Source organism: Ursus maritimus, unplaced genomic scaffold, assembly GCF_017311325.1.
Source record: "Ursus maritimus isolate PB19 unplaced genomic scaffold, ASM1731132v1 scaffold_5, whole genome shotgun sequence".
Taxonomy (NCBI): domain Eukaryota; kingdom Metazoa; phylum Chordata; class Mammalia; order Carnivora; family Ursidae; genus Ursus; species Ursus maritimus.
In genome coordinates, this window is record NW_024426663.1 from 979,545 (window position 1) to 993,875 (window position 14,331).

Sequence of the window (14,331 nt, forward strand, 5' to 3'; positions counted from 1 at the left end):
AAAGTGTTATTCCTGGTTTTGTCACGTTTTCTTGAGCATTAGTGTGTGCTTCCTCTACTGTTTTTCTCCTTAAGCCGTACACACCATTTCCCCCGTCCCTCACATTTAAGCTTGCTCTAAAATGATTGGGGTCCTGTCACATGCGAGGTTCCCTCTGGGTAGGAGGCAGAAAACAGTCCTGCCTTCTGTGTAGGTAGCTACTCTCCTCTCAGATTCTCCACTGTCAGATTCAGCAGGCATTGAAGTCCAACTTCTGCTTGTCCCCACGTTGCTCAGTTTCCTCACCAGGGGCTCAGGGCACTGGAAGTTACATTTCAGGTGTGTTGGCGTAAGCGTGTCTCTGGCCTCGGGATCTCAGGGAACCTTCTGTTTGGGCTCTGGGAAGAACGGGGTCTCTCTGCCCCGTCTCTCAGCAGACCTCCTTTGCCACTCTTCTTGCCTCTGATTCTTGTTAAGTTGTTAATGGTGCTCAACTGCTTGTGCATTCTTGGCGTCAAGTCAGCTCTCTTCAGTGAACGTCAGATAAATGAGCGTTTCCTTTTTCTCCAGTAGGGTCACACTACAATTGATCGTCCAAACCCTGACACTTTGGAGAATGACGAGGAGAGTTGTTAATACTTAGGCATGTATAATAGTCATAAACAAGAACCGTCCTAGGCAAACTGGGATGTAGGTTCCCCCTAAGTAAAACCAGAGATAAACAAGGGCTCAAGCATCCAATCATAGCCTTAATCAGAGTGACAGAGGGAAAGACTCAACAACTGTAAATCTGTGATTTAAATAAAATACTAAATTTTGCCCTAAGTCCCGTAAAATGGACAAAATAAGTTATATACAGTTAGTTAAAAATAGACCCTAACATAATGATAAAGTATTTGTTTAGCATATGAAAATATGATTTTATTATATCATAAATTTGTCATATAAAAAAACTAATATGCTTGTTGTGGTAACGATTAATCAAATTCTTAACTAAAAATGGTTTACTTGTCTTGATTTTAGTGGATTTTTTTTTTTTTTTTTAATGCAGAGACTTAAAGATCTTTGGTATCTTTAAAAGGCAGGCTGTCCAGGGAAGTTTGAACAGATTCCTTTTTTCTTTTTCTTTGTGAATTTTCAAAGACAGCAAAGAATGTTCAGTTTTTTCCATTTCAGCCATCTGTCTCCCTGCTCATTTATATAGCCATCCAATTCAACAACTATTTATTGAGCATTTACTATGTGCCAGACCTATATACTGAGACTACAATCCCTGATGGGATAGGGTCCCTGTTTCTTTGTATCTGTTTGTCTTTCTCTTTGTTTCAGCTCTTTGTTTTTTCTTCTCCCTCTGTTTTTCTTTGCCTTTGCCTTTGAAGCAAACTCTTGTGGGATTAGGTCCCTCTGTTTCTGTATTTGGCAAGCGATTTGACTGTTCAGTCAGATGTTATAAAAGTCTTAATAGAGCAAGACAAATATGCATCTGTGACCCATTTCCTAAAAAAAAAAAATACACTTCAGGAAAAGAAATTCCAACTTAACAATAGAGAAAGAGAGTGTAGCTAAATGTGAGTTTCCAACAAGCAGTAGTAATTCTAGCAAAATGTCTCTTCAGTTTATAAGCTTTTGCATTTACGTTCTGCCAATAATGCTTTACTCTGCTCTTCTCTTCAAGACGAGGACAGATGATTATAACAAAGTGGATTTGATATCCAAGATGAACATTTGGGCCATGTTAAGTAGGGCTAGAAGAGTAAATGCAAGTTAGGGAGTGGGGGTAGTCATTGGTTAATGGCAAGAGATTGGGCTCAGGAAGTAAAAGTCTTACAAGCTTCTTCTTTTTCTTTTCTTTCTTTCTCCCCCCCCCCCCCCCAGATGTTTGGAGTTTATTTTACACTTGGTGCAAGGCACACGTTTACAGGGTGTCAGGAAGGCTTGAGTGTGATCTGGGGTTCTTTCAACTTACTTTTTGGTGCTTTGCTATGGAAGAACCCAGCTCCTGCTTGCTGCAGCCTAGTCTACAGGGAAGGAAGGGAGGGTCTCTGATGCGCTTTGCATCTCCTGAAGACTGGGGGCTGGTGGTGGCCACTCAGCACTGGGGCCCGGGGTCGGCTTTCCCAGGCTGGTCACTAGGCTGCTTCCTCACAGCTTCCAGAGCCAAGTCACAGATAAGCGTGCCACTGAAGGCTTGGGGGAGATTCCGAGTGTTCCGGGGACTCCAGCGGTGTAGCCATGAATTGGAGAGTGGACTCCCCTTAAAAGCAGCTTGCCCACCATCGACCCCGGTCGGCGTGGGGGAGACCAGGGTGGTGAGGGGTGGATTTCCCAGGATGCCCTGAACTTCGCAGGAGCTGTTAACTGGAAGTGGAAAGCGGAGCTGGTAATAGTTGCAGGTGGCCACGAGCGAGCTGCTGGAGGGGAAGGCTGCCGTGCTGTCACTTGTGGGTTGGAGGAAACCTGGAAGGTGACCCCTCGAGGGCCTCTGCGCAGGCGGCTCTAGGCCATGGAGCCCATTTGCAGAGGAGGCCAGGGAAGCCGTTCCATGACCGAGCTGCGCACACCACAAGCTCTCTTAAGGATCTGAACTTTATTCTGAAAGTAAAGTGAAGTTTTTTAAGGTTTTGTCTGTTTGTCAAAGGAGTGACATGATCCTGTGTTTCTCTTTAGGATTTCATTTACTGCTTGGGAAGGTTGTTTGGAAGGGAGATAAGTATGAATGATGGGAGAACACTGGAGGTTTTAGAAATCCAGGGGCTAGTGAGCTGGGCTAGGAGATGGAGAGCAGTGTGCGGATTCCAAAAGATAACAGATGCAGTGATTGGATGTGGGTGCCGGGGGTTACACATTATTGGTAGGTTTCTCTCACTTGGATATCTGGAGACTGTGGTGCTTTTTACTGAAGTGGGCAGTGGAGAAACAGGGTGTTGCATAGATTATCTCTTAAGCTTGTGGATATAATCAAACTTGGTATCAGTCTTCTAGAAATAGTAATAAGTAGCATATAACATTTGGTTTTTCTTACTATGGGCTTTGGTTGTAAGCATTTGGGGAAGAGAAGCTTATTAAAGCTGATTTTTAGAATTCATTTCCTTTGCCCTTTTTCTGCCCTTCCCAGTGACATCAAGAGTTGGCTTCCAAAGAAAGAGAAACCACAATGATAGCCTGGTGCGTGCGTGCGTGCGTGCGTAGGTGATGGCAGCCGAGGACCGTGTTGATGGTTCATTGTGTTGGTTCATAAATCTCCGCCCAGGCTGAAAGACTGAATGGGGGCAGGGGAGGGGAAGCTAGCCAAAGTTACATGGCATCCTGATTAAGAGGTTCTAGGGCCAGACTGCCTCTGTTCCAGTTCTGGCCCTGCTACTTAACTAGTTGTGACATCTTGGACAAGTTACTTCATCTCTTTGTGTCTGTTAGAGTCTTCATTCTGCAAAATGGAGATGATAATAGTACTGACCTTATTTTAAAGTCTTACGTAAGTTATTGTCTGTAAAACACTTGGAATGAGTTATTATATTTACAATGTTTAGAGCAGTGGATGGTGCTGTTATAAGAGGGTTTTTTTTTTTTTTTTCCAGCAAATGGAATGAGCAAAGCCATGGATAATGGGCATGAGAATTGATGGAATTGTGCTATGATGACCTTTCTGTCCTGTATCCATGATTTTAGACCCTGTAACACATCATATGGGTTAGGTCCTTATGATTTGTTCCTCCCAGTAAGGCCATGTCATAGTTGTTGTGACAGTGGCAATAATGAGAATCTGGGGAGTAGCTTGTAGTATCGTCCACATTAACCTTATGAGGGATAGACACTTCCCTGTCCCAGTTCTGCAGGTGAGGAGATGGGCTGTGGGAGAGGGTCACCAGCTGCCCAGGTGAGTACCAGAGCTGGGAGGCAGTCCAGCCAGTCTAACTTGAGAGCCTGTGCTTTTTAGCCATGACCCTATGTTGCTTATGTAGATTGTATTTAAATAGTTCCTGTTCACCCAGCAGCTCCCTCACTAATGGACAGAAGTGGCTTTATTTTCATTAAAGGTGATCGATTGTTGCCGTGATTATCAGAGTCTGGGTAGTGTAAGATACCATTAATCTCTTTTTTTCCCTTTCTCCTGTAGATACCAGTTTTTCTTGCAGGTGAAGCAAGATGTCCTTCAGGGCCGGCTGCCTTGCCCTCTCAACATCGCTGCTCAGCTGGGAGCATATGCCGTCCAGTGTAGGTTCCGCTTTAGCTAACTGAGAAAAAACCAAATTTTTCTTTTTAAGCAAGTTTATGTACTAAAATTCTTATCAAATGACATTTCCCTAAACAAAATTTTAGTCAGAATTCCAGTTTTAATCTGTGTCTTTTCAGAAGAGGTAAAAGTGAAGCCAGTTACCTATCCTTTGTAATAGGTCACGTTGGGGTTTTAGTCACAGGAGTGGCGTTGATCCTTGATTAAGTGGAAGGTCTGAAAATCCCTTCCATTCTACATCCCACCTAGTTTGTTGATCCCCTGAGCCGTTATGTCTCGGAGATCACATTGCTCTCAGCCCGCGGTTGTGGACACTCCACGTGGTCAGATGACGATGCCAGTTCAGGGGTGGCCCTTGTGGCGCTTCATCTGTTGGCATCAATATGGCAACCTTGTGGGGCAGCTCCAGGTTGCGTTGTCATTTTGGAGGCTGAGGATGTTCTCACTCATTAATATTGAGCCCTTTCTAGGAATCAAGCTCGGTATGGGGGCAGTGAGACAGTATGCTCCTTGCCTTTGTGGCACTCGCAGACCGGAAATAGTCTAGAAAAGGTACCCTGGGAAGAATGTCACATAGAGGAACTGGGTTGGACTTGGAAGGTGGATTAACATAGGGAGGAAAATTTTAATAAATATAATATAATGGGCTTTCTGGTTTCATTTTGCTTTTTTGTGTAAACCAAGGTACAGCATTTTGTTAAGTATCCATGACCACTGTTTGGGGCAAATAGATGTTGAATTATATGATCTATCTCTTGGTGTCATTTTCTGAGAGGATATGTTGGCATCCTGGTTGTTTTTGCCTCTAGCATTTCTAATATATGTACTCTAAATTCTGTTTACAACATGTTATTTCATAGAGTCTGGTAAGAATAATTGAAATGAAAATGATGATAATTATAGTCTTTCAGAAAGCAAAAATATAGAACTTATGTTTTTAAGACAAAATTTTATTTATACCATTCATATATGCTTATGAGAGTTTTTTACTAAAATTAGTTACGTATGAATTTACTAATAAGGCTTTGAAGAAAATGTTTTGTCATGATAGGAGCATTTTAAAATATTTTTAGGAATATTTTTCTAAAATGAAAAAAAATGCAATTTCTTTTGTAGCTGAGCTTGGAGATTATGACCCATATAAGCATACTACAGGCTATGTGTCAGAGTACCGGTTTGTTCCTGATCAGAAGGAAGAACTTGAAGAAGCCATAGAAAGGATTCATAAAACTTTAATGTAAGAATCAATTTTTTTTTTTAGCTATAATCAACTTGTTAATTGGGGATCAACAAGATCCCCAAAACTTCATTGTATTTAAGTTTATACTCTTTAACCAGCATCTCCCTGGTAACCCATCCCCCCAAGTCCCTGCTAACCACCATTCTGTGTCTCTGTTCTTATGACGTTGGCTTTTTTAGATTTCACCTCAAGTGATATCATAGTGTTTGTATATCTCTGTCTTATTTCACTTACGGTAATGCCCTCAAGGACCATCAATATACTTGAGAGTTGTTAAGAGAGTAGATCTTAAAGGATCTCACCACAAAAAAGAAATGGTAATTATGTGACAGCATGAAGGTGTTAGCTAACCCTATGGTGGTAGTCATTTTGCAATATAGACGTGTATCAAATCAACACATCGTATACCTTAAAATTACCCAATGTTGTATGTCAATTGTATCTCAAAGCCAGAAGAAAAAATCATGTCTTATGTTGCATCATCTATCAACTATCATCTTATGCTATTGGCAGTCCTAAGAAAAGTTTCTAGAATGATAAATTCTTCACCTGTGCCTTGAACATTCTAGTATTTTTTAAGTTTTTTTCTGCTTATAACACTAAAATGCTCATAGAAAACCCAAACAATTTAAAAAATGTAAAGGAGAGAATAAATCCCAATACCTAAAGTCAATATATTTTTGATTAATGGCCTTTTGGACCCCTCTCTATGCATAAATTCCCAAAGAGAAAATTTATTTTGTGTAGATTTATGTATGTATGATTTTATGTAAGTGAAGTCATTCTATATATATTGTATTTTGCAGTTTTCTATTTTTTCAGTCACCAGTACCTTGTGAAACTTATTCTTCTAGCTATAAATATATTTTATAGCCACAAAAGCCTTAATGTAGTCTGGATTTGGTCTGTCTTAAGTATGTAAATTCTTCGCAGTTATAAGCAAAGTCCTATTCAGTCTATAGCAATGAATGTGGAAATCATGATGACACCAGTGTGGAGCCTTGGAGGATATTATGTTAGCACCACATGCACTTCTGAGAATAGACACACTCCCCTAGTAGGATTTTCAGTTAATGGCCTGCAGCATTGAAGTTATAATTTAATTATAGTTATTTTGGTTAAATCCTCTATACTGATTAACTTTGCTTTATTGCCTCTTATGTAACATTCCCTCTTGAATTTGCTTGGTTTCAGATCTATTATAGTTAAAGAAAAAAAATGTAGAATTAATCCGGTCAACAAAAAATGTTTGCCTAAAGGATCTGTTTCAGTGAGTAGCAGAAGTCAATTGCTGAATCGCAATCAGAGGAGCCAGGCTTCCCATCTTGTATTAGCACGCACCAGAATGCTCTCCAGCCTGATTATAGAGCCCTTCATGTTAAGGTTTCGCTGAAGTGGATGCTTAGAGAGTGCCTGTTATGACATTATGACGGGCAGTGTGTTTGGCATATTCGGAGAATACTAATTCTGGGAGTTTCAGAGTACAATTACATTTTTGAAATTATCAAGGAGCTTTGGGTAAAGGGCCTACATGTTTTACGTGATGGTGTTGACAGTGTGACTATTATTTCAAAGAGAGTAAAGCTTGATCAAGATTTGATAACTTTCTTGTGTCTAATTTGTAATGAACATGGTTCATAGATTTCAAAATTAGGGTATATTGCTGGGTTTTCCAAGGTATGATGGTGGAAACATGGGATGCCTCAAAGTAGGAGTTAGTAGTTAAAAGAAATTCATAGCTCTTTTTATTAACAAATAAAAAATTTCTATCTTTCTCGGGACGCCTGGGTGGCTCAGTCGTTGAGCGTCTGCCTTCGGCTCAGGGCGTGATCCCAGGGTTCTGGGATCGAGCCCCACATCAGGCTCCTCCGCTGGGAGCCTGCTTCTTCCTCTCCCACTCCCCCTGCCTGTGTTCCCTCTCTCACTGGCCGTCTTTCTCTGTCAAATAAATAAATAAAATCTTTAAAAAAAAATTTCTATCTTTGTTGCACACACACGCGCGCACACACACACACGCACGCACACACACAGTCCCACTCATCCATGGAGATTCCTGGCAGATGCTCACACTTGTTAGGAATGAATACCATTTACGAATATTATCACCATGAAGATTTTGGGATGATTTCTATACTTTGTATTAAGAAAATGATAAGTATTTTTATTATTTAGAAATATTAACGTATTTTCAAACTATATATGTGCTCAGAAGATGCTCTTGAGACCGCAGCTAGGTGTTGGGGAGCCCCTTCTCTTTTCCCTACCCACTACTACTCTGACTCCTTTTTCTCCTGATGGAGAGCGGCTGGTGTGTGGAGACATTGTACTCTTTGTAAAGGATGTACTTTTTAATTCCAGTGCTTATATTCTCAATCTCTAGGGGTTTCTGAAACAGAGCTTTTAATATATGCTGAGACATTGGGATTGGCTATACTGAGCAAAAACAGATTTGGTAAATGAAATTAACTTAATTCAAGTATCAGCTCAGAGTGTAACATTTTGTCACCATGAAGGCAAGGGACTTCTTGAAATACAAAGACTTAAGTTTGCATTAGCACAAAGGCTTATTTGTTTTCCCAGTGAATAGAGTGAAGATGGCTTACAGTCCCTACAAGTGCAGTAGCTATTAGTAAAGTGAGGCTTTTTGTTTTTATGCTTGGTGTAGGGGTCAGGCTCCTTCTGAGGCAGAGCTGAATTACTTGAGGACTGCCAAATCGCTGGAGATGTATGGCGTGGACCTCCATCCTGTCTATGTGAGTAACATTTAATTAACACAGGATATTTTAAGCTGATGACATTTTTCTTAAAAAGTCACCAAAACTCCCAGAAGAATGCCGCAGTCCTGTTGTTTAGCAAGCAGATGATACTTTTTCATCTGTGTTTTTCGAACACAGAGAATCTCTTGCATGGATTCAACCCTAATGAGTTTTGCTTAAAAGTCTGTGATTATGTTTCCATGTGTAGGAAACAATTAACTGGGCTTGAAAACACAATCTGGATAACAGCTCCATAGGGCTTAGCTAAACGTCAAAACCATTTAAAATTGGTCTATAACTGATTGTTTTAGACAGAAAACAGGAGGATTTTCCAAAAAGAGATTTTATGGCTGAAAAACATTCATGAAATCACTTTCCAGAAAAGTGGGCTTTGGGCACCAGCACAGGTGCGGCTGTTGGTGGTTCCGTGTGGGACATGCAGGCTCTTAGATACTGGGGGCACTGCCTACTGCAGTTATTGCCACTGCTCTAATAGAAATATTTTCACAGGGATTCTTCTTTAGCAGCTGATGGATGAAAGCTTGCTGAATACAGTCAGTGAACAGTTATACCGAATCCGTGTTAAGTGTTCTGGGTCCATGTCTTCACCTTGAAGCCACTTCTCTCAATTGATAATTCTTTGCCAGTGAGGTTGAAATGTCATTGCCTTTCATTTTATAAGAGTTTAGTTAGCAGTAGTCAAATTCGATGATTTGAGAGAATGAGCCGGGTGCCTTGTTCTTCATACAAAATCAATTGCTCAAGATCGTATATAGACAATGTCAATTAAATTATGGAACGTGATTTTTAAGGAGCCCTGATAAAACTTACTGTAATGCAAATAACTCATTCATGCATTCATTTCTCAGTATGTCTTTTGCACATCAGGGTTCCCTAAAACAAGAAATCATCTCATTATTCGTAAAGAGTCAGAAGCATCCCTGGGTATACTGTTAGTATGGCAATAGTTAACGTGGTTTAGGGGGAAGTAGTAGTTCCCGGATATTTTAGCTTCCAATCTCATCACATCATTAAATGCTCTATATTACTGTCATTTGAAAACACCTCTAAAACTTTGTGGAATAGTTACTGTTTTCCTTTCTAGCCACATTAATCTTGTCAGGCTTTTAGTTTTTTAAGGGAATGTGTTTCATAGGAAATGGGTAAAGAGAGAATCTTCTGCAAAATGCTTCTGCATTTGTGTAATCTTTACCCTAATTCACAAACACTTTTGTGGATGGTAGGAATTTATAACAAATGAACTGGATTCATTAGAATCTTAGATACATTCCTTTAAGATTGAATTTTTAGAACTGAAAGTGGGCAACAGCTGGTGTTCTCCCAAAACACATCAGTTGTCTTATGTTCCTTGGGAATATGAATTTGCAGGCTGTGATTTGACCTTAGAGTAGAAATAATTCATACAGACATGTGTCTGTCCTTCATACCCACTCTGTGACTTTTTCATTTCAGAATCTCATTTTCTTAATTAGGATTTATCATTGCCTGGAAATTAAGGGGTCTTCAGTCTTTACCAGAAGAGATGGTATTTTTAACCTTTTTGAGTAGTCTTAAAGTCACAAATGGAAATAGGAAGAAGCATGATAGAAACGTCAGAAAGTCCAAATGTGGACCTGAGGGCAGCTGCCTGAACTTTCTGGAGAAGGGTGGTGGTGTAAACCCAGCTTCGTGATTATCCATGTCTGAGAATAAGATCAAGATGAGCCCTTGGGAAGGAACTCTTGATAGAAGCCAGTGGTTCTCAGTCCTTGGCTGCACAGGAGATCACTTGGAGTATTCCTGTGTTTTGGGTACCTGGGCCCCTTCACTACAGATTCTGATTTAGCTGGTTTTGGTGGCACCTGAGCAGGAGCAGAGTGAGCTGCACGGGTGATGCTAGCTCATGTGCAGTGGGGGGTGAACAACGCTGTCGATGTCATGTGGGCTGAGTTGATCAGGGGTCTGATTCGTAGCCCAGGTTCTTTGGATGTACTGCAGTTACAAGTATGAATACACTAACAAAACTTCTCAGTAAAAATTTGAAAAAAACTGAATCATACTATCATAGCTTCGCTAGCTCTCTACGCTGATGTTTTTGAAAACTAGCCCCAGGATTAATGCAACATCTCACGTTTGTATGGCCAACTACAGTTTGACAAAGGGCTTTGACATGAATAAATTCATAGTTATAGGTATATGCTTATTTTTGCAGGGAGAAAACAAATCTGAGTATTTCTTAGGATTAACTCCAGTTGGTGTTGTTGTCTACAAGAATAAAAAACAAGTGGGGAAGTATTTCTGGTAAGTATAACTCGAGGGCAGAGTTGGTATTAAAATTATACACTGTATGTGCTCGGCTTATGGGGCTTCTTTGTCAGTGAAAAGAAAACAGGTACATTTCCAGTGGTTGATAAATAAATGAGTGAAACTGGGTATACGTTTTCTCCCCGTGCATCTTAGTATGTATTTTCTTTGTAAATTTTAGGTACTGTGATTCTGGACTCTCTTGTCCATGCAAATTGTGTGTAGCAGGGTTTCCTACCCATTCCAGTGCGTGCTGGTGGGCTGTGGGCTCAGGACTCCTCTGAGTTCTAATGCTCAATGGGAGAGGAGTTGAGAAAGACTAGGTACCTGTAGCCCTGGCTGTGTCTGGGAAGGCAGCACTGGCCGAGGGTCTGTTCCAAGCTGGTCTGTATCTGCTGGAGAAGCATAGGAGAATGAGAGTGGAGTTTTGTTCAGGAAGGGGTCCAGAGGAAATGACCTGTAGGAAACTCTCAACAGGGACTGTAGCAGTATAGAAAGGAGCTGCTATAAGCCAGTCTTTTCCCACTGGAAACTTCTCTGAATGGCTGAAGGATTAATTCTTACAAACTATACCACCACCACTGTCTGCTTTGTTTTTTAGGCCGAGGATTACAAAGGTTCACTTCAAGGAGACACAGTTTGAACTCAGAGTACTGGGAAAAGATGTAAGTTTTTGTTGAGTGCTCCGCTTAACTGAGACGGGAAGTCTTGTCTGTTCGTGGGTAACTTAAAAGACATTGTGAAGTAAAACTGCTGTGTTTCTCCAGCCGCAGCCACATGGAACCAGGTTAATTGACTCACGTGCACAACTTCTTCTCAAGGAAGGGAAAGGGAAGTGAGTAAAAATGAATGAGTTGGTTATGGAGAAATGTCATTTTAGTTTTAGCAAAGAGAGAAAAAAAACCCTTTCTAGGGCACAAGAGAGAATAGGAGGTGATTATCGTTATTAGAGTAATTTGCTTAAAAGTACTATCTATAAAGGTAGGATTCATATCCTCAGAAGGGTGCAGCCTGCATATAGGATAAAGAGTGTCTTAATCTTGTCCCAAAGTAAATTAAACGCCCTGTAGGGAGTCACACTTCTATTCTCTCCCTAGTTGAGCAAGGTAGATAAACGGGATGGGAAATTCTGGAGGCTTTCAAAGGAGCGTGTAAGGCAAGAGTGCAAAAATACTGACCTTCTCCCCTACAACTTGGCAGTGTCCTCCAGGATTGTTTAGGTAATGGGCACAGTATTTGTCAGAGACTGGAGGTGTATTCATGCCTTGACAGGTGGCTTTTAAGAAAGTGTGCCCAAAAAGGCAAGGATGTGAAAGCTTCCTTTTAATCTGTCTGTGAAAATAATGCTCCCTTAAAGTGCTACTATTCTAATCCATATTTACAGGATAGATTTGTGAAAATAGGATGTACGAGAATCCATCCTCTGTCTATTTGGTAGTGACTTTATGTAGACCAAAAACTGAAGCGGATGGTATTGAATTGACTTTCTGATGAGAAGTCTGTTGTAAAAAGGAGATGAGTAAAGCCTGCGTTTCCGCATCTATACGTGGAGACATGGGAAAGGAATGGGGTTGGCCGCAGGTGCAACGTGGCATCGGGCAGAGGCCTCCCAGGCAGCAGGTGCTCACACACTGTCTGTGGAACGATCAGTGAACTGATGCACTGAGATTATGTACTGTCCACCAGAAAACCTCATTTTTCTGGAAAAAAAAATACAATGACCCCTCCCTGAACTGTGACAGACTGCCGTTTATTGATAAAATTAAATTAGATTTTGAAATGAGTTTTAACTTGTAAGGAGGGGAAATTCCAGATTAAAAAAAAAAATGATAGTCCAAACACCTTATAGTAGTTCATAACAGTCTATAGTCTTCTTCAACTCCTGATTAGACTCATCAATCTTAAAAGATGAGCTGTAAGATTGAATTAAAATCATCCAAAAAGTAGAACAGCTAAATAGATAGTAGGGCTATATGGTTTTCTTCCTGTCCTGCCACTGGTTTCACATAACTTAATGCAAGGAGTAAGGTCTGTTCAACGTGTTGAAAATACTGTTTCGTGTTTTTAATGGGAATATTATAATAAAATAAAAAGACTTTTCATGGAAGCATTACTATTATTTATAGTCATTTTCCCCCTTATCCCTAAGTTATTTTTGTGAACGAGGTCCTTTGTTCAACTATTTTTATGTTATTATTAGTGTACCTTAAAGTGTCTTCTGCCTCAGGGTAAATATTTGGTAAAGTTGCAGCTAACTTGAACTTTCAACTTCTTAGATTTTTCATTATTAGGAGAAAACAAAACAACAAAATTGGTCTTTTTCATGTTACTTTGTAAAAAAGATTTTACTTATTTATCTGAGAGAGACAGAGAGCACAAGTGGGGGGAGGGGCAGAGGGAGAAGCAGACCTCGTGCTGAGTAGGGAGCTGGATGCGGGACTTGATCCCGGGATCCAGGGATCATGACCTGAGCCGAAGGCAGACGCTTAACCAACTGAGCCACCCAGGTGTCCTTCATGTTTCTTTTTAATGGCAGTCTCCATGGTGTGACCTCGTTTCCTACACACGGAGAGCTGCCCCAGTCCCTTCTGCAGCTTGTAAAAGGAGTGGGTGTTGGGGGGCTGCCTGAGACAACGCATGTTCCTGGGTCATCAGCCTGGTGTCATCGATCTCTTGCAAGGTGCTGAACTCAGGCTTGAAACAAAGGGATTCTTTTTTCTTTCTTTCTTTCTTTCTTTCTTTCTTTCTTTCTTTCTTTCTTTCTTTCTTTCTTTCTCATTCATTCATTCATTCATTCATTCATTCATTCATTCATTTATCCAAAGCACTCCATTTCCTGAGTGGTCTTGCTTTGCAGTCTGTCTTCTTTCTCCACCAGGGTATCTCTCTGTGAGGCAATGATTTACATAATGGTAGAATTAAGTTGATTATTATGGAGACCTAACTGTAATCATAGATTAAATATAAAAGCCCCCTGAAACCTATCACCTGGACCAGTAATCATAGTCAGCTTGAAAAATGGTTGAAATGCTTATTCTGGTTTTCTGCTCCACTGGTCCGGTCAGAGAGACTTAACTCAGTCTGCTCAGTGCCGTTGGCGCCAAATTCAGAGATTCAGTTCCCAAAAGAACAGCAATGTCCTACAGATAAAAGATTGTTCTTGGTGTCATGCTATGCCACTAACACTGTCTAGTTCCACTTTTAATAGTAACTGTGTGCAACAAAACACATCAACATATCTGAATAAATACAAAGAATGTACTAGCATGTAATATTTATCTCTTCCTTTGCACCCACAAGTAACAATCTCCTCTTTCTCAGATAGAACCTTAATGAGTTCAGCGATACATTTTTCCCCCAGTGATTCATTTTTGAGAGAGCAACAAATAGTTGGCTGCCACTAAAAACTGATTTTGTAAACACTTATTCCTCTGACAGTTTCAGCAGCTAATTATTATAAATACTTTTATAGATTATTTAAGCTTCAAAATAGGAATTGTGACTTCAATAATACCTCCCAGAAAATAAAAACTTTTGGTATAAAGGTCTTCGATGATGATTGTAGAAAATCTGGGAAATATACTATAAGGAAGAAAATGAAAATTACTTACTAAACTTCAGAGGTAAAGATTATTATTTTGGTGGCAGTCCCTTTCAGATTTTGCCCTGTTAGCACGAATGTATAATATATGTACCTTTGTACACACATGAATACTTGTCATCCCTTATATGGTTCTGTACACAGGTTTTATATTTGCTATCATATCATAAGCATTTCTTCTTTTATTATATTTATTCGCATTTGCCTGCACAGTGTTTGA

The 14,331-nt window shown here is 40.2% G+C and overlaps 1 protein-coding gene across 3 annotated transcripts in view; it reads left to right on the forward strand.

The window, feature by feature from the left end:
* Positions 1 to 14,331, forward strand: part of EPB41L4A (erythrocyte membrane protein band 4.1 like 4A) — a 240,970-nt gene that overhangs the window by 136,372 nt on the left and 90,267 nt on the right. For all 3 annotated transcript variants that reach the window (XM_040621976.1, XM_040621978.1, XM_040621977.1), the window contains exons 5-9: positions 4,094 to 4,191; positions 5,327 to 5,447; positions 8,116 to 8,203; positions 10,419 to 10,507; positions 11,112 to 11,175. In XM_040621976.1, coding sequence (XP_040477910.1) covers positions 4,094 to 4,191; positions 5,327 to 5,447; positions 8,116 to 8,203; positions 10,419 to 10,507; positions 11,112 to 11,175 — 460 coding nt within the window. The remainder of the gene's footprint in view (positions 1 to 4,093; positions 4,192 to 5,326; positions 5,448 to 8,115; positions 8,204 to 10,418; positions 10,508 to 11,111; positions 11,176 to 14,331) is intronic.